At 42.7% G+C, this 24,237-nt stretch overlaps 1 protein-coding gene across 9 annotated transcripts in view; it reads left to right on the top strand.

Annotated features, from left to right (window-relative positions):
* The first annotated feature begins 6,752 nt into the window (after nt 1-6,752).
* Nucleotides 6,753-24,237, top strand: part of LOC145506672 (uncharacterized) — a 252,988-nt gene continuing 235,503 nt past the window's right edge. For 3 of the 9 annotated variants that reach the window (XM_081491914.1, XM_081491916.1, XM_081491923.1), the window contains exons 1-14: nt 6,753-6,844; nt 9,433-9,558; nt 11,786-11,856; nt 12,317-12,341; nt 14,038-14,108; nt 14,574-14,598; nt 16,416-16,486; nt 16,939-16,963; nt 18,584-18,654; nt 19,099-19,123; nt 20,777-20,862; nt 21,317-21,341; nt 22,986-23,071; nt 23,528-23,552. In XM_081491914.1, coding sequence (XP_081348040.1) covers nt 6,817-6,844; nt 9,433-9,558; nt 11,786-11,856; nt 12,317-12,341; nt 14,038-14,108; nt 14,574-14,598; nt 16,416-16,486; nt 16,939-16,963; nt 18,584-18,654; nt 19,099-19,123; nt 20,777-20,862; nt 21,317-21,341; nt 22,986-23,071; nt 23,528-23,552 — 760 coding nt within the window. In that variant the 5' untranslated portion in view covers nt 6,753-6,816. Of the gene's footprint in view, nt 6,845-9,432; nt 9,559-11,785; nt 11,857-12,316; nt 12,342-14,037; nt 14,140-14,573; nt 14,599-16,396; nt 16,487-16,938; nt 16,964-18,583; nt 18,655-19,098; nt 19,124-20,776; nt 20,863-21,316; nt 21,342-22,985; nt 23,072-23,527; nt 23,553-24,237 lie in introns of all 9 variants that reach the window. The other 6 variants (XM_081491915.1, XM_081491921.1, XM_081491917.1 and 3 more) reach the window with 4 other exon arrangements.

The following is a 24,237-nucleotide window of genomic DNA, read 5'->3' on the forward strand; positions in this document are numbered from 1 at the left end:
ATTCCTGAAAACGTGCTGATGTTAGAAAAGCTTTTCAAAAGCAATTTTCCATATGAAATACTGGCAAAAGATGTCATTGCCTTGTTTTCAAGATGCCTAACACTGTATTGATTAGTTGCCAGTCTCTGGGCTGCAGTGAAGGGCTGCTGGGTGTCCCCACATCTGCCTCCTGCCCAGGGAAGAACTGGTGCTCTAAGCAGAGAGGACCCGCTCACAAACCATCCCTGGGTTCCTTCCATACTCACTCTATCTACAGAATAGTAGGGACGGAAAGCAATTTCAGTGAATGGCTTTCATGTACCAAATGAAACAGTGAACCAACCGATGCTGTGCTGGCAGGAGGTAAGGGCACAGTGCAAGTGATCAGAAAGTCAGAGTCAGCTTCCACCAGCGCTGATGACTATGAAGAGTTCTTCCAGGCAGGAGACGGAGTGGTCTTGTAGGCGGTGCAGCTGCTTCTTACCAGCCACTGGTGGTGACGAGTTGTCATCCCTCAATGAATCTTAATACCCATCTTTTGCGAGGCAGCCTCTGATTGCATTGTTTGAGACAGTGTGATTTAAGCGATGTGTAGCAGTGCTGTTAGCAGGGATCTAGCAATGAACAAAGGGGTTAAATCTTGTTTTCAAAAGAATTGCAGGAAATACTGACAAGCAGATAAGCAAACGAACATGCATTATAAAATGACTGAATTCTTCATAGGGACTATGAAGAAAAATAAACCACATTAAGGGGTCAAAATGTGATGGCAATTACTACATTAGATACAGGTGTTATGGTAAACCCATAAAGAGTACTTTTATGGATGATGTAGTATGCATAAATGTAAAAGAGTCAAAATGCAGGGGTCACGGTGAGGGGAGGATGGAGTGATTATGCTTAGTGTCTAGGTTGCTTAGAGAAGAAATCATCTTCCAAGAAATCTCTCTCAAATCCATCGATATTCCTCCAGAATGGTAATCTAATGCCATCTCCCGCTTGAAGCACATTTTAATCGTGGTCCCTCCTCCCTTCATAAGGCACACCCATGACTTTCACAAAATTTTGTCTTTTAACTTTGTGCCTCAACTTGCAGAGTTCCCTCTGCCTGAACTACTTTATCCATCTGTCTTTCCCCTTACATTTCAAAGATTAACTACTAGGGTCTCTTTAAACCTCACATATCTGAGCATTTTTATTCTTTACAAAGTCATCCTTAACACGAAAATGATTCCAACCAACAGATTAAGATTTTGTCTGCCCAATTCCTTCTCCCATTGCCTCCTTGTGTTTAAATACCTATTTCCCATTTGTGAACTGTACCTCTATTACCCTCTTGATTCTGGTGGAATCTTTAATAAAGTGATTCCCCTCGACCAAAAGGAGAAGGAAACAGCAGAGGATGAGATGGTTGGATGGCATCCCCGACTCAATGGACATGAATTTGAGCAAACTCCGGGAAATAGTGAAGGACAGGGAAGTCAGGCATATTGCAGTCCATAGGGTTGCAAAGAGCTGGATATGACTTAGCTACTGAATAATAACATTGTCACACAGTGACTACTCTGTTTTAGATTTCAAAGTAAGATCAAGACTTTTTAAATTACACTCTCACATCTAGCAAACTCTATTATATAAGAGATATTTTCAACGAGAAATAAGTGATGCCAGGTACTCACAAATGGATTTAATTATGATACAAATACCATAAACTGTGAAGGACTAGGAAACCTGGCGTGCTGCAGTCCATGGAGTCGCAAAGAGTCAGACATGACTTAGTGACTGAATTACAACCATAAACTGTATTTTAATAAGTTTCTTCAACTTTATCCTGGCTAATATGCTTGCAAATAGGAATAAGCATGTATCTGTATGTGTTCAGGGGTCTGGGTGTCTCAGCGGGATCCCAAGCTGATAGAAGTCTGGCAAGACTCCATGTTATATCTAGCCCCTCACATTGTTACCACTACAAGAATAGTCATTATGATATATACTGGAATTATCATAGAGCAAAACATACAGAAGTTTCGATTTGTTGTCATTATCATATTTGTTCCTCATTAAAATGTAGAATTGTAAAGTATGTATTAATGAAAAAGTATTAAGGAGAATGCTGAGGGATAATTTTTATTGCTTCATTAATTCAGAAGTTTTTCATGAATAAACCACAATGTAAAATGATTAGCAGTGCATGTCTAGATCAACAAATTTTATTTTGTTTATTTTTGCCTTGCTGTCAAGTATTAATAAACAAGAACTAGGACTTTACCAAAAAGGCCTCAACAGTCCCCACAGCATGTCTAAACTTCAGACATTTTTAAAAACTAACTTGTCTTGGAGCATAGTTGCTTTACAATGTTGTGTTAGATTCTGCTGCACAGCAAAGTGAATCAGTTACATATATACACTCATTTTAGACTCTTTTTATATATGTATCAATTATAGAGTATTGACAGAGGAGCCTGATGGACTACAGCCTGTGGGGTCACAAAGAGCTGGACAACACTGAGAGACTAAGCACAGCATATAGAGTTTTGAATAGAGTTCTCTGCGTTATATGCTGCTGCTGCTAAGTCTCTTCAGTCATGTCCCACTCTGTGCAACCCCATAGACGGCAGCCCACCAGGCTCCCCCTCCCTGGGATTCTCCAGGCAAGAACACTGGAGTGGGTTGCCGTTTCCTTCTCCAGTGCATGAAAGGGAAAAGTGAAAGTGAAGTCGCTCAGTCGTGTTCGACTCTGCGACCCCATGGAGTGCAGCCTACCAGGCTCCTCCGTCCATGGGATTTTCCAGGCAAGAGCACTGGAGTGGGGTGCCATTGCCTTCTCCGCTGTGTTATATAGGTGATCCTTATTAATTATCAACTTTGTATATAACAGTGTGTAAATATCAACCGCAATCTCCCAATTTATACCAGACACTTTTTCTTGATCTCCTTATTCTTTAACCATCTACTTTGGAAGGTGTGCCAATTCCTCTCTACCATGATGATATGTGAACGTTTTATAACCCAGGAATGTTTTTCTTGAGAACCTGCCAGCCCACCTTCCTAAAAGTGATAATCTGAAAAATGGGTCCCTTTATCCCAGTCTGTGTGGAAAGGTGGAAGCTTCATTTCCACAAGTGTCGATGACTAAGCACAGATGAAAACCTTGAGGCTGAACCTGTATTATCTTCTCATCAGCTCCCTCAGTGTTTACAAATCCCCCTCCCCCCAGCCACTTGTTTCAGGGGAGTTGAGTGCAATCTTTCTCCTTGCAATAGTCTAGACCTTTATCACAATGTCTTGAATAAAGCTGTTCTTACCCATTTACTCTGTCCACTGCAATGATTTTGGGAGGATCTGTGGCTCCTTTCTATTAACTCAATAGCTAAAGAAAAATCTTACTCTCAAAATCCATAATGATAGGTGCTTCAGTCAGTTAGAGGTGCAGTAACAGAACACCTTGGATGAGGGTGCTTATACAAGAATTATTTGTTTCTCATAGTCTAAAGGTTGAGAGTCAAGGTCAGGAGGCAGCAAGGTCAGGCTCTGGTGAATGTGTTCTTACGTAGATTTTGCCACCTTCTCATTTATCTTCTTGTGGCAGAAAGAGAGAAAGGACTAGCTCTATTCCTCTTTTTAGAAAGATGGTAATGTCATGGGATTCCACCCTCATGACCTAATTACCTCCCAAAGGCCCCACCTCCTGGGACCCTCCCACTGGAGGTTAGGGTTTCAACGTATGAATTTATGTGGGGACACAAAGATTCAGTCCATAACAATAATAGCTCACACTACTTATAGTCAGCAGAATTTAGTTAGGATGTTCGAGGTACTATGTACTTAACAGAGTGATATTCTCTAACTTGGTCTCCTACTTTTACATAATTTACCCCTTTTAATTATTATAAATATTCACCAACATTTATAAATGGTTCTTGAATCAACTATAGGAAAATTTTCAAAAAGTCCAACATGTTGTTTGGTCAAAGAAATACAAATCTACTTGGCAAATTGGAGGTATATTAAAACTCAGTGAATTCTCCACCATTGAAATCATTAATAGGACATAACAAATTTAATCATAAAGTCCTTTAAAGTTCTTTAACTAACGTTAATTGAATGTGACCCTCTTTTCTCAGAAAACAACTACAAGTTCATTATCTGATGAATAGACACATTGTAAATGAAATCTGTTAAAATGACTTAATCATTGATGTACAATCATCATCACTTCCAAAATGTTCTAAGCTTTTTGAGACATAAATTACCACATGTGCTTTACAAACTACTCAGTTCCATTTATGACTGTATCAGGATATTTCTACTCTATATCACTTCTGGGGGAAAATGTCTATCATTATCCTAAAGAATTAATTAGTCCATTTTGACAAACATCTTTAGAAATATTCAGAATTGTTTAATAGAAAAGTTTGTCTTGAAACACCTGCTTTTATTTTCCTATTTATTAAAATATTTTAAAGGAATACTTAGCCCTTAATAAGAATGTTAGTCATATAACATCCTTCTCCTTTTCCTTCTCACAGCCAAAATAACAAAAATATTTAAGTTACTGATGTTTTGGAAAATAAATGTCTTCATGATATAAGTAAAAGTAATCATAATAAAAAGACAGTGATGGGACTTCCTTTGTGGCCCAGTGGTTAAGAATCTGCCTGCCAATGCAGGGCACATGGGTCTGATTCCTGGTCTGGGAAGATCCCACATGCCGCTGAGAACTAAGCCTGTGCACCACAGCCACTGCCCCAGGGCTCTAGAGCCTGCGAGTTACAGCTACTGAAGCCTGTGAGCCTAGAGCCTGTGCTCCCCAACAAGAGACCAGCCCCCACTCAGGACAGCTAGAGAGAAGACACACGACAAGGAAGACCCAGCACAGACAGAGACAAATAAACAAAAATAAAAACTAAAGATAATGATAAATTGAAAACATGCTTGCAACACAAGACAAAAACATTCATTTTTGCCAGAAGAATTTACAGGGCTCCAAATAAAGAGTACAACTGGATACATTAGACATGAAAAACTTAACTTTGTTTATAAGGTTAAATCTTACTCTTTATTTCCTCTAGGGAAGGCTGGGGACTCAGGAAGAGTAGAAATGGGTGGAGACTGTACTGAGGTGGGGTGGGCACACAGTCAATATTGTAAGACCTTTAGCGGGACCCTTAGACTAGGGTTAGAGCTCATGCTCCACCAATGGGCAACCAGTCAGCAGTCCTCACCCGAGTGTGGTGAGTGTGGGACAGAGGCCTTCTCCATGTGCTATCCAGGCCCTCAGGCCTCAGGGCAGGTGGGTGAGATTGGGGCCCAGGACAGTTTGTGGACTGTGTCCCACAGAGCCCCAGAGCCCTCGCCATGGGTGTCCACAGGCCAGATCCAGGCCACAAAGGAGCGGAAGTGAAAGTGAAAGTCGCTCAGTCGTGTCCGACTCTTTGCGACCCCATGGACTATACAGTCCGTGGCACTCTCCAGGCCAGAATGCGGGAGTGGGTAGCCTTTCCTTTCTCCAGGGGATCTTCCCAACACAAAGCAGCGAACCTCTCCCCAGTCCCCGCCTCCATGAACTATAACCTGCAGAGGTCGATACAGGCATGGTCCCCAGAGTCCTGGGCAGCTGGAGGATATGACCCTGGCTGTTAAGGTAAGAGTTCACCAGCTTCTGTCTCTCCATTCACGTTTCCACACTTGGTCCAGTGTTGATCGGTTGTCCACCCCCAGGAGGTGGCAGAAGGTTAGGGTTGGTGTGCAAGGATCTTACACATCATTAGTTCAGGTTTGCCTCTGTTGTTGGGACCTCTCTCAAAGAGGGTAATTGTTGTGAACTGGGGATTAACCCGATTGGTATTTGCTACAAGTGCATCTCTGCAGTTTAAATGAAAAGCCTGAGGCCTGGCTGGGTCCTGGGTGCCAGGGTCCCTCAGGGATGAAGGTTGGGTGGGGTTTGGGACCTGGATCTGAGGCTGCTGCCAGCTGAGACCTGCCCCCTCAGCCAGGGCTAGGCACGGGTGGGAGGACCCAGACTGGGTGCTGGGTGGGTGTCCTCCTGAACCCCGACAGGATAACCTGCCCTCCCAGGACCCCCTCCTCCTGGCCTGGGCCTGGACCCAGAAGTAGAGTGTGGTGCCCGGGACATGACACTTTCTTGTCAGAACTGATAGTAGCATTTGGTTTACAGGAACATCCTGACCTGACCATGACCTGACCTCAAGAACAAAGACTCTGACCCTAGAAGTAACCAGGCCACTCCCTCAGCTTTCCCAGAAAAGGGCTTTGCTGAAAGCTTTCTGGGAGCTCAGGGTTTTTTGTTTTTTTGTTTGTCTTTTTTCCTTGTGTGGCCCTGAAGGAAGGCTTTCTCTGTTCCAGGCTTCTGATGCTTTGGTATTGTTTGGCCTCACTGTGTGTTGAGAACACAAACTTGTGATCAGTAACAAGTCGATATTGATATTCTAATCAAGAATAGAATCCCTTTTTATTCTCAGTGTGTTAGCTTTGTCCCTCCTCATCCTGAAATGTTCACTATCAACTACATTTGGTTTCTCATATAAATTATTTTCTTAATCAGAGAGAAATGTGTGAGCCTGAGATTCAACTTTTGAAATAAAATGTTTACTCTGAAAAGCCAAACTTGTCCATAGAAACACACTTTCTGGACAGTAGCAGTTGGTCTCATCCTGTGCAGAGTCCAGTTCACTCTGAAAGTTCTGTGATGTACTGTCGCCACAGTAATGTGATAATACACATTCTGCATTCTGTGCCAAGTGCCAGTTTTTGAACTGAGAGGTTCATGTATGGTGGAAGGGAAAAGGGCTCACCTTCAACCCTGAGAGTTTTAAAATGGGTAATCTGAGCTGTTGTTTTGGAGGTAGGTTCCTATTGATCTTCTGAAGGCTGTTCCTTCAAATGTGCTGGTTAACTTTTACTGATGTATCTTCCTCATTTTTTTTTTTTCATTTCCATCACTCTAATTTAGCTACAGAGTTACAAATCATTTTATAGTTTGTTTTATTCCTTAAATTTTATTTTTGATTCTTCTGTCAAAATTTGGGTGTCTTAAATATCTTTCTAAGTTTAGAAAAAGGTACAGTTTCCTAGTGCCCGTTTTGTACACACTCTGCCAGAGGATGGGCTTCCTTTGTAGCTCATTCGGTAAGGAGTCTGCCTACAATGCAGGAGACCTGGGTTCGATTCCTGGGTTGGGAAAATCCCCTGGAGAAGGAAATGGCAACCCACTCCAGTATTGTTGCCGGGAGAATCCCATGGACAGAGGGGCCTGGAAGGTTAGTCTACTGAGTCTCAAGAGTTCGACGTGACTGAGTGACTAAGCACGCAAGAACAAGCACACCAGAGAACAGATGGAAAGAACTGAACCAGGAGAACCATGATATCTCCCCAACAACAGACATTGCAGGAAAAGGGAATTACAGCTCAACTCTTCTAAATGCAGCTGCCCAAATCTACAAGTACTAGCAGTGTAAATCCAGGGACTTTTAAAAAGGAAAGACACTGGGATTTACTGGTGGGATTTCCATGGGTTGATGTGAGCAGGATCACTGTTTGGCTGTTGCCAGGGAGTTTGGTAAGACAGGGCAGTGCTATTGGGTTAGTAGGATAAACATTTGGTCACTGTAGGAAGGACAGTCTGTTTGTTGATCCTCAAGGAGACTCTTGGGGTGTGGTCTCCAGGCTTTGAGTATGGCGATGATTTTCAAAGGGAATATGAGGCTCGGTTGTTTTCACTACAGGGTCTAGAGCATTATGAGGAGTTGATAGAGTCAGAATTTTAGTGAGGGAAGACTCCAGCTCCTGCCCATTCTTAGTTAGCACTTGGACCAGGCTGCTCAAATCAGTGTTCAGATCAGCTCTGAGACTTTGAGCGTCACAGACTTAATTAAGCCACCAAAGCCCAGCACAGAGGGCCACCTCCATTAACTGCTCATCCAGACTTGGTCAAATTAAAGGGAAGCTAATTCTTGGTAGAGCCATCATGTGGCCTTTGGTTTAGAAGGTTCTGAGCTCTGAGCCAACTTGGTGGCCAAACAGACCACTGATCACTCAGCAAGGGGATGGCTGTCTGTGAGATGGTTGAGTGTGTGAAGAGGCTTGGGAGGATGGACAGGGTTGGAACCCTGTGGTCTTCCTGGGGGCTTTGCTCAGAAGAAACATGTATTTTGGATCAGGAACTGAAATATAAAGACGAGTGGTAGGAGGAGGATTTGAGCTCTTTTGGGGCTCAGACATCTTCTCCAGGGCATCACTCATCCACAGAAAACTAGGGGAGGGGAATTTGAGTTGGGGGCCAGCTCATTCAGGGGTTCAGCACAGGTCTCAGGGGTGCAGGCATCTGTGTCCTCAGGGAACCAACTACAGTCCTGTCCCAGATCTACTATTTATCACTGTGTGACTCTTGGAAAGTCACTTGATCTCTCTAAATTTCAACACCTTCTAATGTAACATATGGGTTAGAGCCCCTACTTTGCCCCCCTTTCTCCCCAACAGCGCTGGGTATCAGAGGAGACGATAATAGATACTCTCCATGAGCTATAAAGCCTTGTCTCTGTGAAAAAGCTGAAGAGTAAGCTTCCATCCACACTTACTGGAGCCATCAAAATGCCCTCTCTGCTTTCAGCCACTACTGAAGGTGCACCTTATTCTTGCCATCATTCAAGGTTGAACACTTACAGAGCACTTATGAAGCACAGTGCTTTACTTTTCTATTTATTTATTTGTCTATCTATTTATTTACTTGGCTGCATTGGGTCTTAGTTGTGGCACATGGGATCTTTGTCGCATCATGCAGATCTTTCGTTGCAGGGCACTGACTCTCTAATTGAGGTGCTTGGGCTCAGTAGTGGCAACATGTGGGCTGAGTTGCTCCGAGACATGTGGGACCAGAGTTTGCCGACCAGAAACCAAACCCCTGTCCCCTGAATTGCAAGGCAGATTCTTAACCACTGGATTGCCAGGGAAGTCCCTCCTTTATTTTTCTAATATTTTACCTGTATTTAATCATTCTTGGCCTAATAATACTAAAAAAAGGCCATATTAACATTTCTCCAACTCAGAGCAGGGAGCTGTGGCAAAGAGGGATCCATATATCTTTCCCAACTACCTGCTTCTCCTAAACAGGATTTGAATCCGGTCCATCAGGCATGGTCACCATGCTCTGCTGAGCTTCTAGGTCTCAGTTAAATAGAGATGTTTGTCTGCACAGCCAGTCTGTTGGGTGTTTTCAGTGCACATCAAACCACGGATCTTCCTAAGTCCGCCTTGGATTCAGGAGGCCCTGCTAGGCCTCTAGTGAGGAAGGGGAGCGAGGATTGAACTGGCGGTCAATGATCATTAGTTCCCGTGTGCTCTTCTGCCAGCAAGATGTCAACAGCTTGATATATTGATATATAACCGAGCCTCAATATTGCTCAACAGCTCTCACCATTATAATGCATTTCACAGGATGTCGCATCCGGAAGGCGAGAAGAAACATCCCTGAGAGGCCAAGGACATCAGCTTCCAGCTGGGTGAAGAGAGTTTGTTTTTGGCCACAAAATAGGGTGCACCCTATAACTGACCCAGTTGAAGGTACTGTGGAAATTTCTCATTAAGTTCACTCAAGAATAATTATTGTAGTATGTTCAGTGCCTCACATTTAAGAAAAAACTGAAATATTCAACAATGTTCTTCTTTAATTTCATGTGTTCAAATTGAAACTTATTATATCAGTTGGTACTGTTTTAACTGTGGAAGGAAATATGCATTTTAAATTCAACATCTGGTTCATGTTTAAGAGTGAAGATGTTCTCTAGCTGTGGTTTGGACATTAGCTAAATTTTTAACATTAGTAGTGATATGTTCCTCCCTAAAGCCATGTTTCAAAATTTCTTTAAATCATTAGACTTTATTTAGAACAGGGTTACATTGACAAAAAAGTTGTACAGATAATATAGAAAATTCCTATATCCCATCACTTCAGTTTCAGCTAGCAAATGTTACTCACAGATAACATATGTGTGGTACATTTATTACAATTAGTGAGATAATATATTTTTAGTAATTAAAAATCCATAGTTCACCTAAGATTCACACTTTGCTGCTGCTGCTGCTAAGTTGCTTCAGTCGTGTCCGATTCTGTGCGACCCTATAGACGGCAGCCCACCAGGCTCCACCGTCCCTAGGATTTTCCAGGCAAGAACACTGGAGTGGGTTGCCATTTCCTTCTCCAATGCATGAAAGAGAAAAGTGAAAGGGAAGTCGCTCAGTCGTCTCCGACTCCCAGCGACCCCATGGACTGCAGCCTACCAGGCTCCTCCATCCATGGGATTCTCCAGGCAAGAATACTGGAGTGGGCTGCCATTGTACTTTGTGTTGTTACAATTAATGATATTTTAAAGATGCACAATATTATTTATCATCATTATCGTACCATACAGAAATCTGTACTCTAATGTTCACAGTATGCTATTAGTACTCAAATGATAGAAACAACCCGAAGACCATCATGAGAATAATGGATAAATAAAATATGATATATAGTCAGAATGAAATACTATTCAGCCATAAAAATGAGTTAAGGATTGAAATATGCTACCAAATGGATGGCCCAAATAATACAAAAAATTTTTATAGTTAGTGAAATAAGGCGGGCACAAAAAGACAAATATTGTATGATTCTACTGGCTTAAAGTACATAGAATAGGGTAACTCACAGAAACTGGAAATAGAAATTACCAAAGCCAGGAGGCAAGAGGGAAAGTGGATAACGACTTAATGCATACAGAGGTTATATTGGATCTGATTAAAAAGATTTATATGTAGATGGTATTGATAGATACACAGCATTGTGAATATAGAAAATTATACGGAACTTTTTAATTCATAAAAATTACGAAAAGAATAAATACAATGTATCTTTGATCACAATGCTCAACTGCTAAATTGTGTCTGACTGTTTGTGAGCCCATGGGCAGCAGCACACCAGGCTTCCCTGTCCTTCTCCATCTCCTGGAGTTTGCTCAAATTCGTGCCCACTGAGTCGATGATGCTATCCAGACAGCTCATCCTCTGTGTCCCCCAACCCTTTCCTCCTGCCCTCAATCTTTCCCAGCATCAGGGGCTTTTCCAGTGAGTCTGCCCTTCACATCAGGTGGCCAAAGTATTGAAGCTTCAGCATCAGTCCTTCCAATGAATATTCAATGTTGATTTCCTTTAGGATTAACTGGCTTGATCTCCTTGCTTTCCAAGGAACTCTCAAGAGTCTCTTCAGCACCACTGTTCTAAAGCATCAATTCTTTGGCACTCAGCCTTCTTTATGTTCCAAGTCTCTCAACTGTACATGACTACTGAAGCATAGTGTGATTTTTAGTGTTTCCCTTTGTTAGACTGACAATTTCAAATTGAAAACTGTTGCTTCATGACTTTATTTTTTAGCTGAACTCAAATGAAGGTTCAAAATATTCAAGACAGCTGATGTATATAGTTTTTAATTTGATGGATGAATGTTGAGTCTTTCCCAGCAGATAAATAATTCAAAAGGGCATTTAAAAAAAAATGACAATGTAAATTACAAAATGTAGTCAGAAGCAGTTTCCTCAGCAGGTTCCCCTTAGGGAGAAAGTTAAAGGCTCTCTGACTCATTTCTGAAACGTTCATCTCCTTTGCCTTCCTCCACCCATGAGGAAGCTTGTCCAACACATCTCAGCCCACACTTATTAACCACCCACGTCCACACAGTTCCCCTGTGTATCCACATTAACAAGGTCTTCCCGATCAGCATCACAGATGTCCTGATAATTCCTCTATGTCCTTCTAGAGCTCCCTGAGGACCAGGCGGAGGAGGTGTCTAATTCAAAGTTGGAGGAAGAGGCTTTGCCCACCTCTTTGGTAAGTACCCCTTATTTGTCTGAGATAAAAGTGTTGCTTCATGACTTTACTTTTTTAGCTGAATTCAAATAAAAGTTGAAAATATTCAAGACAGCTGATATATGCAATTTTTAATTTGATGGATGAATGTTGAGTCTTTCCCAGAAGATAAATAACTCAAAAGGGCATTTAAATAAAATGGCAACATAAATTAAAAACTGTAGTCAGGAGCAGTTTCCTCAGCAGAAAATATTCTTTATTGAAATAAAATTTTTTAATTGCTAGTCAAAATGGCTTGAGAGATCGTCCAGGAAAAGCTTCAACCTTTCCTACAGAAGTCCTCTATGTTTTGTTTTGGGGCTATGGACTCAACAACACTTTCCCATTTGGTTTTCTGAGGACAAAAAGAGAACAAAAGACCTGAATGCACAGTACTCAAGATGTTGACACCCTCACACTCTTTTCTTCTCTCTAATCACAGGCATGTGAAGCAGCTGATGAACATGGTAAGTATTCAGGGATCTTCCTTCTACTGAGGAACAATGTAGTTGATGAAGGTGGGGCTCTCTTTCTGGCTCTGGTTTGAGAGGCCCCCTGATGCTGTATTCCTACAGGGGTGAGGGCTGGGGGTGCAGAGAAGAGACTGATATACCAGGGTGCCTGTGTTCTATGGTCCCTGGAAAAAACTACATCATTTAGATGCTGTGGGTTTGTGTGAATCAGGGTTGTGGGCCCATATGTGTGCCCATGTGTTGTGATTCTGAAGCTGTGTGTGTGTGTGTGTGTGTGTGTGTGTGTGTGTGTGTGTTTCCTCACGAGATGTTTCCCTCTTACACAACACAAGTCAACTGGGAACTTTCTAAGCACTTCTCATCGCCACTGAACACTGGCTATACATTACTTGGTTCTTTCCTCAACTCAGCCATTCCTCAAGTTTGGTTAATATTCATTCTCCCCAAATGGAGGTGGTGCTGGGAAAAATGGCCCAAGCTCTTGACCTCCTAAGTGGACAAGCCAAACTGAGAACCTGGGGGTGGTCCCAGTGTGACTGCTCTGGACCCCTGACCTGCACTGATCACTCAGCCATGGGATCCTAGTCATGGAGCAAGGGGGTCCCTACATCTATGTTTCTGCCTGGAGGTACTAGCACCTCCAGAGTTCCAGACCATGCCCATCCGTCATTATAAGGTGAGCTTAGCGGTCATGAAACCCAAGGCAAGGAAAGGTGGATTAACACCAACTTTGGCACAGTCATTAGTGTGAAAGGCACCTCAGGACTCACATTCTCCTGGTCAGCTCACAGATTCTGAGGGTTGTGTGGCCTTGTGTAGACAATGTAGGTCATATCTGTTGGTGCTACTGTCATTGCTTCAACAAGGACAAAAGCAGATTATAATCAGGGAGACATTTTATTGTATTGAGTGACATTACCATAAGCCTTACATTGATTAAACCCTATAGCACACACTCAAAGGAAGGTGTCAAATAGATCTCACAGTGGAGTTTGATAGTTTATCCTAGTGACCATGACTTTTGTTGTAAATCTCCTGCACAGCTGGGCCAGAGACAGTCAGCATTCACCTCATGGTTTCTCTCCATAATGAACTGTACCAAAAGTGTAGGAATTCTTTCTGTGAGTGTGGACAGTCACTGATTCAGTGGACATGCAAAAACTATTTCAAAAATGAAGATTGAAAAAAAGTATCACATGATTGATTATAGCTATTTGGAAAGTTAAGATTAAAATCAGTCCACTAACAGAGTTTGCTCTTAATGAAGAACAAAGTCTCATAGAACACTTGATAAGTACAGTAGTGTAACTGTGGATCCTGGGGAGGCAGTGATCTAGGAAGAAATCCAGAAGAGAGGAGCGATTTAGCAGAAGCTCTAAGCAGGCAGGAGGGTCACAGGTCTCTGTCATTGAAAACTGGCATGCATTTTAGTGTTTCTTTTATCCCCTTTGGTTAGGTTATCACTAGTTAAATGCAGAAGCTCGGTTTTTTTTTTTTTTTTTTTTCCTGCTCCTCTCTTATACTTTCCTTCATCCAGGAAAGAGGATTATTTAGCAGCAGCTCAGTCCATAGTTACTAGCCTCCCTTATGCATACACTGCACCACATGTCCCCATTTAAACAAAAAAAAATGCTGAGTTATTGGTGAACAGGCTCACCAGTGTCCTGATAGCTACTCTGTGACCCTCCAGATACCCAGGAGGACCTGATTGAGGAACTGAGCCAGGCCTGGGCTGAGGAACAGTCTCTGAGTACCCTGAAGGTAAGCTCACCTACCTATATCTGGGACATGAGTGTTGCTTAACTTCTTTATAGTTTATTCAGCTGGATATTGTTATAGTAATTTGACAATGTCCATTATCACTGATGCATGCAATTCTTTGAATGGTGAAATATTGAGGATAGACCTATTATCAACATAGATCTTACTCAAAAGGACATTAAAAAAAGACAGCATCAGTTACTGCATCAGACAGCATCAGGTACTTTGTTCAGCAGAAATTTTTCCTTCTTGAAAAATAATTTTGTAATTGGTGGTCAAATTACAACTGAAAGATCTTACATGAAGCAGCCTAACCTTTTCAACAGGGGACCTCTCTGTTTTGTTATGGGGTCATTGACTAAATAGTTTTAGTTATCTGAGGACAAAAATCAGATAACAGAAGACCTAGTTCAGAGAACCCAAGATGTTGATATACTCCCACTGTTTTCTTCTCTCCAATCACAGGCATACGGAGCAGTCTATGAACACGGTAAATATTCAGGGATCATCCCTCTGCTGAGGAACAATCTAGCTGATGAAGGTGGGGCTCTCTTGCCAGCTCTGGTTAGAGAGTTGCCCTAATGCTGGATTCCTGCAGGGGTGAGGGCTAGGGGTGCAGAGAAGAGACTGATCTCTCAGGAAAGAACAATGTATGTGTTTTACAGTCTCTGGAAACACTACATCATTTAGATGCTGAGGGTTTGTGTGAATCAGGGTTTGGGGCCCATGTGGTGTGATTTTGAAGCTGTGTATGTGTGTGTGTTTCCTCACAAGATGTTTCCCTCTTACACAGCATAAGTCAACTGTGAACTTTCTAAACACTTCTCATCACCACTGCACATTGATCATACATTACCTGATTCTTTCCTTAGCTCAGTCATTCCTCAAGTTTGGTTAATACTTATTTTCCTCAAATGATGATGGTGCTGAGAAAAAAGGCCCAAGGTTTAACCTCCACAACAGAGAATGAGATGGTTGGATGGCATCACTGACTCGATGGACTTGGGTTTGGGTAGATTCCAGGAGTTGGTGATGGACAGAGAGGCCCGGCGTGCTGCAATTCATGGGGTCGCAAAGAGTTGGACATGACTGAGCGACTGAACTGAACTGAACTGAACTGATTGAAAAGCCAAACTGAGAACCTAGGTGTAGTCCCAGTGTGACAGCTCTGAACTCCTGACCTGCACTTATCACTCAGCCATGCGATCCTCATTCATGGAGCAATGCGATCCCTCATCTCTGTCCATGCCTGGAGGTTCTAGAACCTCCAGAAGTTCAGACCATGCCCATCATTATAAGATGGGCTTAGTGGTCACAGAACCCAGGACAACCATAGGTGGCTTAACGCCGACTTTGGCACAATCATTATTGTGAAAGGCACCCCGGGACTTGCATCCTCCTGATCAACTCACAGATTCGGAGAGTTGTGTGGCCTTGTGGAGACAATGTAGCTCATACCTGTTGGTCCTCTGTCGTTGCTTAAACAGGGCAAGAACAGGTTATCATTGGGAGATATTTCACTGTACTGGGTGACATTATCATAAGACTTACATTGATTAAACCTGGTAGCACACACTCAAGGGAAGGTGTCAAATAGATTCACAGTGGGACTTGGTAGTTAGCCTAGTGAGCATGACACTGGTTGTAAATCTCTGCACACCTGGGTCTGAGAAGTTCCCCCATGCTTCCTCTTCACAATAAACTGTCCCACTAAATGTATGACTTCTGTGAGTATGAACAGCCACTAACTATGTGGACATACAAATATTTTTTGGACAATGAAGATTGGGGAAAAGGAATACTGGGAAAAAGACTTGGGATTGATAATAGCTATTTGGCAAGGTAGAATTGAATCCAGTCCTCTAGCAGAGCTTGCTTTTAATCAAGAACAAAGTCTCATAGAAAACTTAGTAAGTACAATAGCTATAACCTGAATCTTGGGGAGGCAGTGATCTAGGAAGAAATCCAGAAGACAAGGATGATTTAGCAGAAGCTCTGAATAGGCAGGAGGTTCATGAGTCTCTGTCATTGAAAACTGGGATTCATTTTAGTGTTTCTTTTTTTCTGAGCTGTTAGGTTATCACTAGTTAAAATACAGAAGTTCTATTTCATTATTTCCTGCTCCTTTGCTTTGCTCTCCTTCATCCAGCAACGAGGGTGATTCAACAGCAGCTCAATTCATAGTTATTAAGGTCTTATGCATACACTCCACCACCTGTCCCCATCAAAAAAAAAAAAAAAAAGAAAAACTGAGTGATGGGTGAGCAGTCTCACCTGTGATCTAATAGATACTCTGTGTTCCTCTAGATCCACAGAAGGACCTAGTGGTAGAACTGCCCCAGGGCTGGACTGAGGGAAAGCCTCTGAATACCCTGAAGGTAAGCTCACCTTTCTTAAAATGGGATGAGACTGTTGCTTCACTTCTTTACTTTTTATTCAGTTTATTGCAGTTATAGTAATCTGACAAGGTACATTGGCACTGATGTATGTAATTCCTTGGTTGGTGAAACATTGAGGATAAATCCATTATCAACACATACCTGATTCAAAAAGACATTAAGAAAAGACAGCATCAGTTACTATTGTAGGTCTTTGCTCAGCAGAAAGGTTTCCTTCTTGAAAAATAATTTTGTAATTGTTGGTCAAATTGAAACTGAGAGATCTTACATGAAACAGATGAGTCTTTTCCACAGGGACCTCTCTGTTTTATTTTGGGGCCACTGACATAGAGTTTTAGTTATCTGAGGTCAAAAATTAGATAAAAGAAAACTTACTGCAGAGAACACAAGATGCTGACACATTCACACTGTTTTCTTCTCTCAAATCACAGGCATCCGCAGCTGCCTGTGAACACGGTAAATATTCAGGGATCATCACTCTGCTGAGGAACAATCTAACTAATGAAGGTGGGGTTCTCTTGCTAGCTCTGGTTGGAGAGGCACCCTGATGCTGGATTCCTACAGGAGTGAGGGCTGGGGTGCGGAGAAGAGACTGATCTCCCAGGAAAGAACAATGTCTGTGTTCTATAATATCTGGAAAAAACTACATCATTTAGATGCTGTGGGTTTGTGTGAATCAGGTTTGGGGTCTCAAGTACGTGCCCATGTGGTGTGATTCTGAAGCTCTGTGTGTGTGTGTGTTTCCTCAGGACATGTTTCCGTCTTAGACAGCACAAGTCAACTGTGAACATTCTAAACACTTCTCATCACACTGCACACTGACTATACATTAGCTGATTCTTTCCTCAACTCAACCACTCCTCAAGTTGGGTTAATATTCATTTTCCTCAAATGGAGATGGTGATGAGAAAATAGCCCAAGTTCTTGACCTCCTAAGTGGAAAAGCCAAACTGAGAACCTAGGGGTGGTCCCAATGGCATCCTCAGTCATTTACCAAGGGGTCCCTGCATCTATGTTTACACCTAGAGGTACGAGAAGCTCCAGAGGTCCAGATCGTGCCTATCATTATAAGATGGGCTCAGTGGTCAAAAACCCAGGACAACCATAGGTGGCTTAACAGCCAACTTTGGCAGAGTCATTAGTATGAAAGGCACCTTGGGACTCAACATTTTCCTGGTCAACTCACAAATTCTGAGGGTTGTGTGGCCTTGTGTAGACAATGTAGGTCATATCTGTTGGTGCTACTGTCATTGCTTCAACAAGGACAAAAGCAGATTATAATCAGGGAGATATTTTATTGTACTGAGTGACATTACCATAAGCCTTACATTGATTAAACCCTATAGCACACACTCAAGGGAAGGTGTCAAGTAGATCTCACAGTGGAATTTGATAGTTAGCCTAGTGACCATGACTTTTGTTGTAAATCTCCTGCACCGCTCGGTTAGAGACAGTCAGTACTCACCTCATGGTTTCTCTCCATAATGAACTGTCCCAAAAAACTAAGGCTTCTGTGAGTGCAGACAGCCGCTTAGTGGACATGCAAATATTGTTTGTAAAATGAAGACTGAAAAAAAAATCATGTGATTGATAATAGCTTTTTGGAAAGGTAAGATTGAATACAGTCCTCTAACAAAGTTTGCTTTTAATGAAGAACAGAGTCTCATAGAAAACTTAGTAAGTACAATGGTGTAACTGTGGATCCTGGGGAGGCAGTGATCTAGGAAGAAATCCAGAAGACAGGGGAGATTTAGCAGAAACTCTAACCAGGCAGGAGAGTCATGGGCCTCTGTCATTGAAAACTAGCATGCATTTTAGTGTTTCTTTTTTCCTCATTGGTTAGGTTATCACTAGATAAAAGACATAAGCTCCATTTCATTTCTTTCCTGTTCCTCTCCTTTGCTCTCCTTCCTTCAGCAAAGGGATGATTCACCAGCAGCTCAGCCTATAGTTACTAATCTCCCTCATGCATACACCGCACTCCATGTCCCCATCAAACCTAACACAAACAAAAAACCCTGAGCGGTTGGTGAGCAGCCTCACCTGTGTCCTGATGGCTGTTCTGTGTCCCTCTAGCTTTCCCGGAGGAACTGGTGGTGGATGTGCACCAGGCCTGGGCTGAGGAAGAGCCTCTGAGGACCCTGAAGGTAAACTCAACTGTCTTTATCTCAGAGAAGCCTGCTTCTTCACTTCTTTATTTTTTATTCAGTGGAATACAGTTATAGTAATTTGACAATGTACATTATCACTGATGTATACAATTCCTTGGCTGGAGAAATATTGAGATAAATCTTTTATAAAAACAGATGTGATTTAGAAGGGCACTTAAAAAAAGACAGCATCAGTTACTGCTGTCTGTAGAAATGTTTCCTCCTTGAAAAACAGTTTTGTAATTCTTGGTCACATTGAAACTGAGAGCTCTTTCTTGGAACAGTCCAGTCTTTTCAACGTGAGTCCTCTCTGTTTTCTTTTGGAGCCATCAACTTAAAGAGTTTTAGTTATTGGAGGACAAAAATCAGATAACAGAAGACTTACTGCAGAGAACACATGACACTGACACCCTCACACTGTTTTCTTCTCTCTAATCACAGGCACATGGAGCAGTCTATGAACATGGTAAGTATTCAAGGATTATGCCTTTGCTGAGGAACAGTCTAGTTATGAAGGTGGGACTTTATTGCTGGATCTGGTTAGAGAGGTGCCCTAAGGCTGGATTCCTACAGGGGGTGAGGGCTTGGGTGCAGAGAAGAGACTGATCTCAAGGAAAGAGCAATGTCTGTGTTCTGTGGTCCCTGGAAACAGTTATATCATTTGGATGCTGTGGGTTTGTGTGAATCAGGTTTGCGGGCCCAGGTGTGGGCCCATGTGGTGTGATTTTGAAGCTGTGTGTGTGTGTTTCCTCAGGAGATGTTTCCCTCTTAGACAGCACAAGTCAGCTGTGAACTTTCTAAACACTTCTCATCAGCCCTACACACTGGTTATACATCACCTGATTCTTTTTCAACTCAGTCATTCCTCAAGTTTGGTTAATATACATTTTCCTCAGATGGAGATGGTGCTGCGAAAAATGGCCCAAGCTCTTGACCTCCTATGTTCAAAAGACAAACTGAGAACCTGGGGGTGGTCCCAGTGTGACTGCTCTGGACCCCTGACCTGCACTTATCACTCTCATGGGATCCTAGTCATGGAGCAAGGGGGTCCCTGCATCTATGTTTATGCCTGGAGGTACTAGAGCTCCACAGATCCAGACCATGTCCATCATTTTAAGATGGGCTCAGTGGTCATGGAACCCAGGGCAAACATAGGTGTATTAAGAGCCAACTTTGGCACAGTCATTAGTGTGAAAGGCACTTCAATACTAACATCCTTCTGGTCAACTCACAGATTCTGAGAGTTGTGTGGCCTTGTGTAGACAATGTAGGTCATGTTTGTTGGTGCTAGCGTCATTGCTTAAACAAGCAAAAACGTAGATTATCATCAGGAAGATATTTTTTTGTTGGGTGACATTAACATAACCCTTACATTGATTAAACCCTGTAGGACACACTCAAGGGAATGTGTCAAATAGATCTCACAGTGGAACTTGATAGTTAAGCTAGTGACCATGACTTGTGTTGTAAATCTCCTGCACAGCCTAGTCACAGACAGTGAGCATTCACCTCATGGTATCTCTCCATGATAAGCTGTTCCCAAAATGTATCACTGTCGTGAGTGTGGACAGCCACAGTGTCCATGACTCAGTGGACAGGCAAACATTGTCCGGAAAATGAAGACTGAAAAAATAATCACATGATTGATTATAGCTATTTGGAAAAGTAGGATAGAATTCAGTCATCTAAAAGAATTTGCTTTTAATCAAGAAGAAATTCTGATGGAAGACTTGGTAAAGTATAATAGCTGTAACTGTGGATTCTGGGGAGGCAGTGATCTAGGAAGAAATCCAGGAGACAAGAGCAGTTTAGCAGAAGCTCTAAACAGTCAGGAGGGTCATGGGTCTCTTTCATTGAAAGCTGGCATGCACTTTAGTGGGTTTTTTTTCCCTCAGCTGTTAGGTTATCACTAGAAAAAAGGAATAATTTGTTTCATTTCTTTCCTAAACATCTTTTTTGCTCTTCTTCCTTCTGCAAAGAAGATGATTCAACAGCAGTTCATTATAGTCACTAACCTCCTTCCTGCAACACACCACCACCTGTCCCCACCCAAAAACAACACTGCGTGGTTGGTGAGCAGGCTCACCTCTGTCCTGACGGCTATTCTGTGCCCCTCTAGCTCCCCAGGAGGACCCGGTGGAGGAGCTGCTCCAGGGCTCGGATGAGGCTGCACCAGAGGCTGTTGAGCCTCCAAGGACCCTGAAGGTGAGCTCACCCGTCTTTATCTGGGATAAGACGGTTGCTTCACTTCTTTATTTTATATTCATTTGAATACAGTTATAGTAATCTGACAATGTACATTATCACTGAGGTATGCAGTTCCTTGGCTGGAGAAATATTGAGAATAAACTTATTATCAACAGACTTGATTCAAAAGGACATTTAAAAAGGACAGCATCAGTTACCACTCTAGGTATTTTCCTCATTAGAAATCTTTCCTGTTTCAAAAATAATTGCTGTAATTGTTGGTCAAATTGAAAGTGAGAGCTCTTGTGTGAAACAGTCCAGCCTTTTCCACAAGGGTCCTCTCTGTTTTCTTTTGGAGCCATTGACTTAAAGAGTATTAGTCATCTGAGGACAAAAATTAGTAACAGCAGGCTTACTACAGAGAACAGATGATGCTGACACCCTCACACTGTTATCTTCTCTCTAATCACAGGCCTATGGAGAAGCCAAAGAACAAGGTAAATATTCAGGGCTTGTGCCTTTGCTGAGGAACAATCTAGTTGATGAAGGTGGGGCTTGCTCGCTGGCTCTGGTTGGAGAGTCACCCTAATACTGGATTGCTAGAGGGGATGAGGCCTGGGGCTGCAGGGAAGAGACTGATATCAAGGAAAGAACAATGTCTGTGTTCTACAGTTTCTGGAAACAACTCCATCGTTTAGATGCTGTGGGTTTGTGTGAATCAGGTTTGGGGGCCTGTGTGTGGGCCCGTGTGGTGTGATTCCGAAGCTCTATGTAGGTGTGTTTCCTCAGGAGATGTTTCCCTCTTACACAGCACGAGTCAACTGGGAACTTTCTAAACACTTCTCATCACCACTGGGCATTGTCTATATATTACCCGACTCTTTCCTCAATTCAGCCAGTCCTCAAGTCTGCTTAGTATACATTTTCCTCAGATGGAGATGGTGCTGAGAAAAATGGCCCAAGCTCTTGATCTCCTATGTTTAAAAGACAAACTGAGAACCTGGGGGTGGTCCCAGTGTGACTGCTCTGGACCCCTGACCTGCACTGATCACTCAGCCATGGGATCCTAGTCATGGAGCAAGGGGGTCCCTGCATCTATGTCCATGGCTGGAGGTACTGGCAGCTCCAGAGGTCCAGACTCATTGTAAGGTGGGCTCAGTGGTCATGAAACCCAGGGCAACCAAAGGTGGATTAACAGACAACTTTGGCACAGTCATTAGGGTAAAAGGCACCATGGGGTCGTATCCTCCTGGTCAGCTCTCAGATCTTGAGAGTTGTGTGGCCTTATGTAGACAATGCTTGTCATATGTGTTGATGCTAGTGTCATTGCTTAAACAAGAACAAGAGCAGGTTATATCAAGGAAACATTTCATTGTACTGGGTGACGTTACCATAAACCTTACATTGACCAGACCTTGTAGCACACAGTCAATGGAAGGTGTCAAATAGATCTCACAGTGGAACTTGGTAGTTAGTCTAATGACCATTACCTTTGTTGTAATCTCCTGAACAGCTGGTTCAGACAAAGTCAGCATTCACCCTATGTTTCCTGTCTATAATGAACTGTCCCACTAACTATATGACTTCTGTGAGTGTGAACAACCACTGACTCAGTGGACATGCAAACATTGTTTGGAAAATGAAGACTGGGAAAGAATATCACATGATTAATGATAGCTATTTGGAAAGGCAGGATTGAATTCAGCCCTCTAACAGAGTTTGCTTTTATCAAGAACAAAGTCTACGAGAAAATATAGTAATTTCAATAGCTACAAATATGGATCCTGAGGAGGCAATGATCTGGGAAAAAATCCAGAAGACAGGGGCCATTTACCAGATCCTCTAATCAGGCAGGAGGGTCATGGGTCTCTTTCATTGAAAGCTGGCATGCACTTTAGTGGGTTTTTTTTCCCTCAGCTGTTAGGTTATCACTAGAAAAAAGGAATAATTTGTTTCATTTCTTTCCTAAACATCCTTTTTGCTCTTCTTCCTTCTGCAAAGAAGATGATTCAACAGCAGTTCATTATAGTCACTAACCTCCTTCCTGCAACACACCACCACCTGTCCCCACCCAAAAACAACACTGCGTGGTTGGTGAGCAGGCTCACCTCTGTCCTGATGGCTATTCTGTGCCCCTCTAGCTCCCCAGGAGGACCCGGTGGAGGAGCTGCTCCAGGGCTCGGATGAGGCTGCACCAGAGGCTGTTGAGCCTCCAAGGACTCTGAAGGTGAGCTCACCCGTCTTTATCTGGGATAAGACGGTTGCTTCACTTCTTTATTTTATATTCATTTGAATACAGTTATAGTAATCCGACAATGTACATTATCACTGAGGTATGCAGTTCCTTGGCTGGAGAAATATTGAGAATAAACTTATTATCAACACAGACTTGATTCAAAAGGACATTTAAAAAGGACAGCATCAGTTACCACTCTAGGTATTTTCCTCATTAGAAATCTTTCCTGTTTCAAAAATAATTGCTGTAATTGTTGGTCAAATTGAAAGTGAGAGCTCTTGTGTGAAACAGTCCAGCCTTTTCCACAAGGGTCCTCTCTGTTTTCTTTTGGAGCCATTGACTTAAAGAGTATTAGTCATCTGAGGACAAAAATTAGTAACAGCAGGCTTACTACAGAGAACAGATGATGCTGACACCCTCACACTGTTATCTTCTCTCTAATCACAGGCCTATGGAGAAGCCAAAGAACAAGGTAAATATTCAGGGCTTGTGCCTTTGCTGAGGAACAATCTAGTTGATGAAGGTGGGGCTTGCTCGCTGGCTCTGGTTGGAGAGTCACCCTAATACTGGATTGCTAGAGGGGATGAGGCCTGGGGCTGCAGGGAAGAGACTGATATCAAGGAAAGAACAATGTCTGTGTTCTACAGTTTCTGGAAACAACTCCATCGTTTAGATGCTGTGGGTTTGTGTGAATCAGGTTTGGGGGCCTGTGTGTGGGCCCGTGTGGTGTGATTCCGAAGCTCTATGTAGGTGTGTTTCCTCAGGAGATGTTTCCCTCTTACACAGCACGAGTCAACTGGGAACTTTCTAAACACTTCTCATCACCACTGGGCATTGTCTATATATTACCTGACTCTTTCCTCAACTCAGCCAGTCCTCAAGTCTGGTTAGTATACATTTTCCTCAGATGGAGATGGTGCTGAGAAAAATGGCCCAAGCTCTTGATCTCCTATGTTTAAAAGACAAACTGAGAACCTGGGGGTGGTCCCAGTGTGACTGCTCTGGACCCCTGACCTGCACTGATCACTCAGCCGTGGGATCCTAGTCATGGAGCAAGGGGGTCCCTGCATCTATGTCCATGGCTGGAGGTACTGGCAGCTCCAGAGGTCCAGACTCATTGTAAGGTGGGCTCAGTGGTCATGAAACCCAGGGCAACC

Source organism: Giraffa tippelskirchi, chromosome 5, assembly GCF_054371585.1.
Source record: "Giraffa tippelskirchi isolate mGirTip1 chromosome 5, T2T-mGirTip1v1.2.pri, whole genome shotgun sequence".
NCBI lineage: Eukaryota > Metazoa > Chordata > Mammalia > Artiodactyla > Giraffidae > Giraffa > Giraffa tippelskirchi.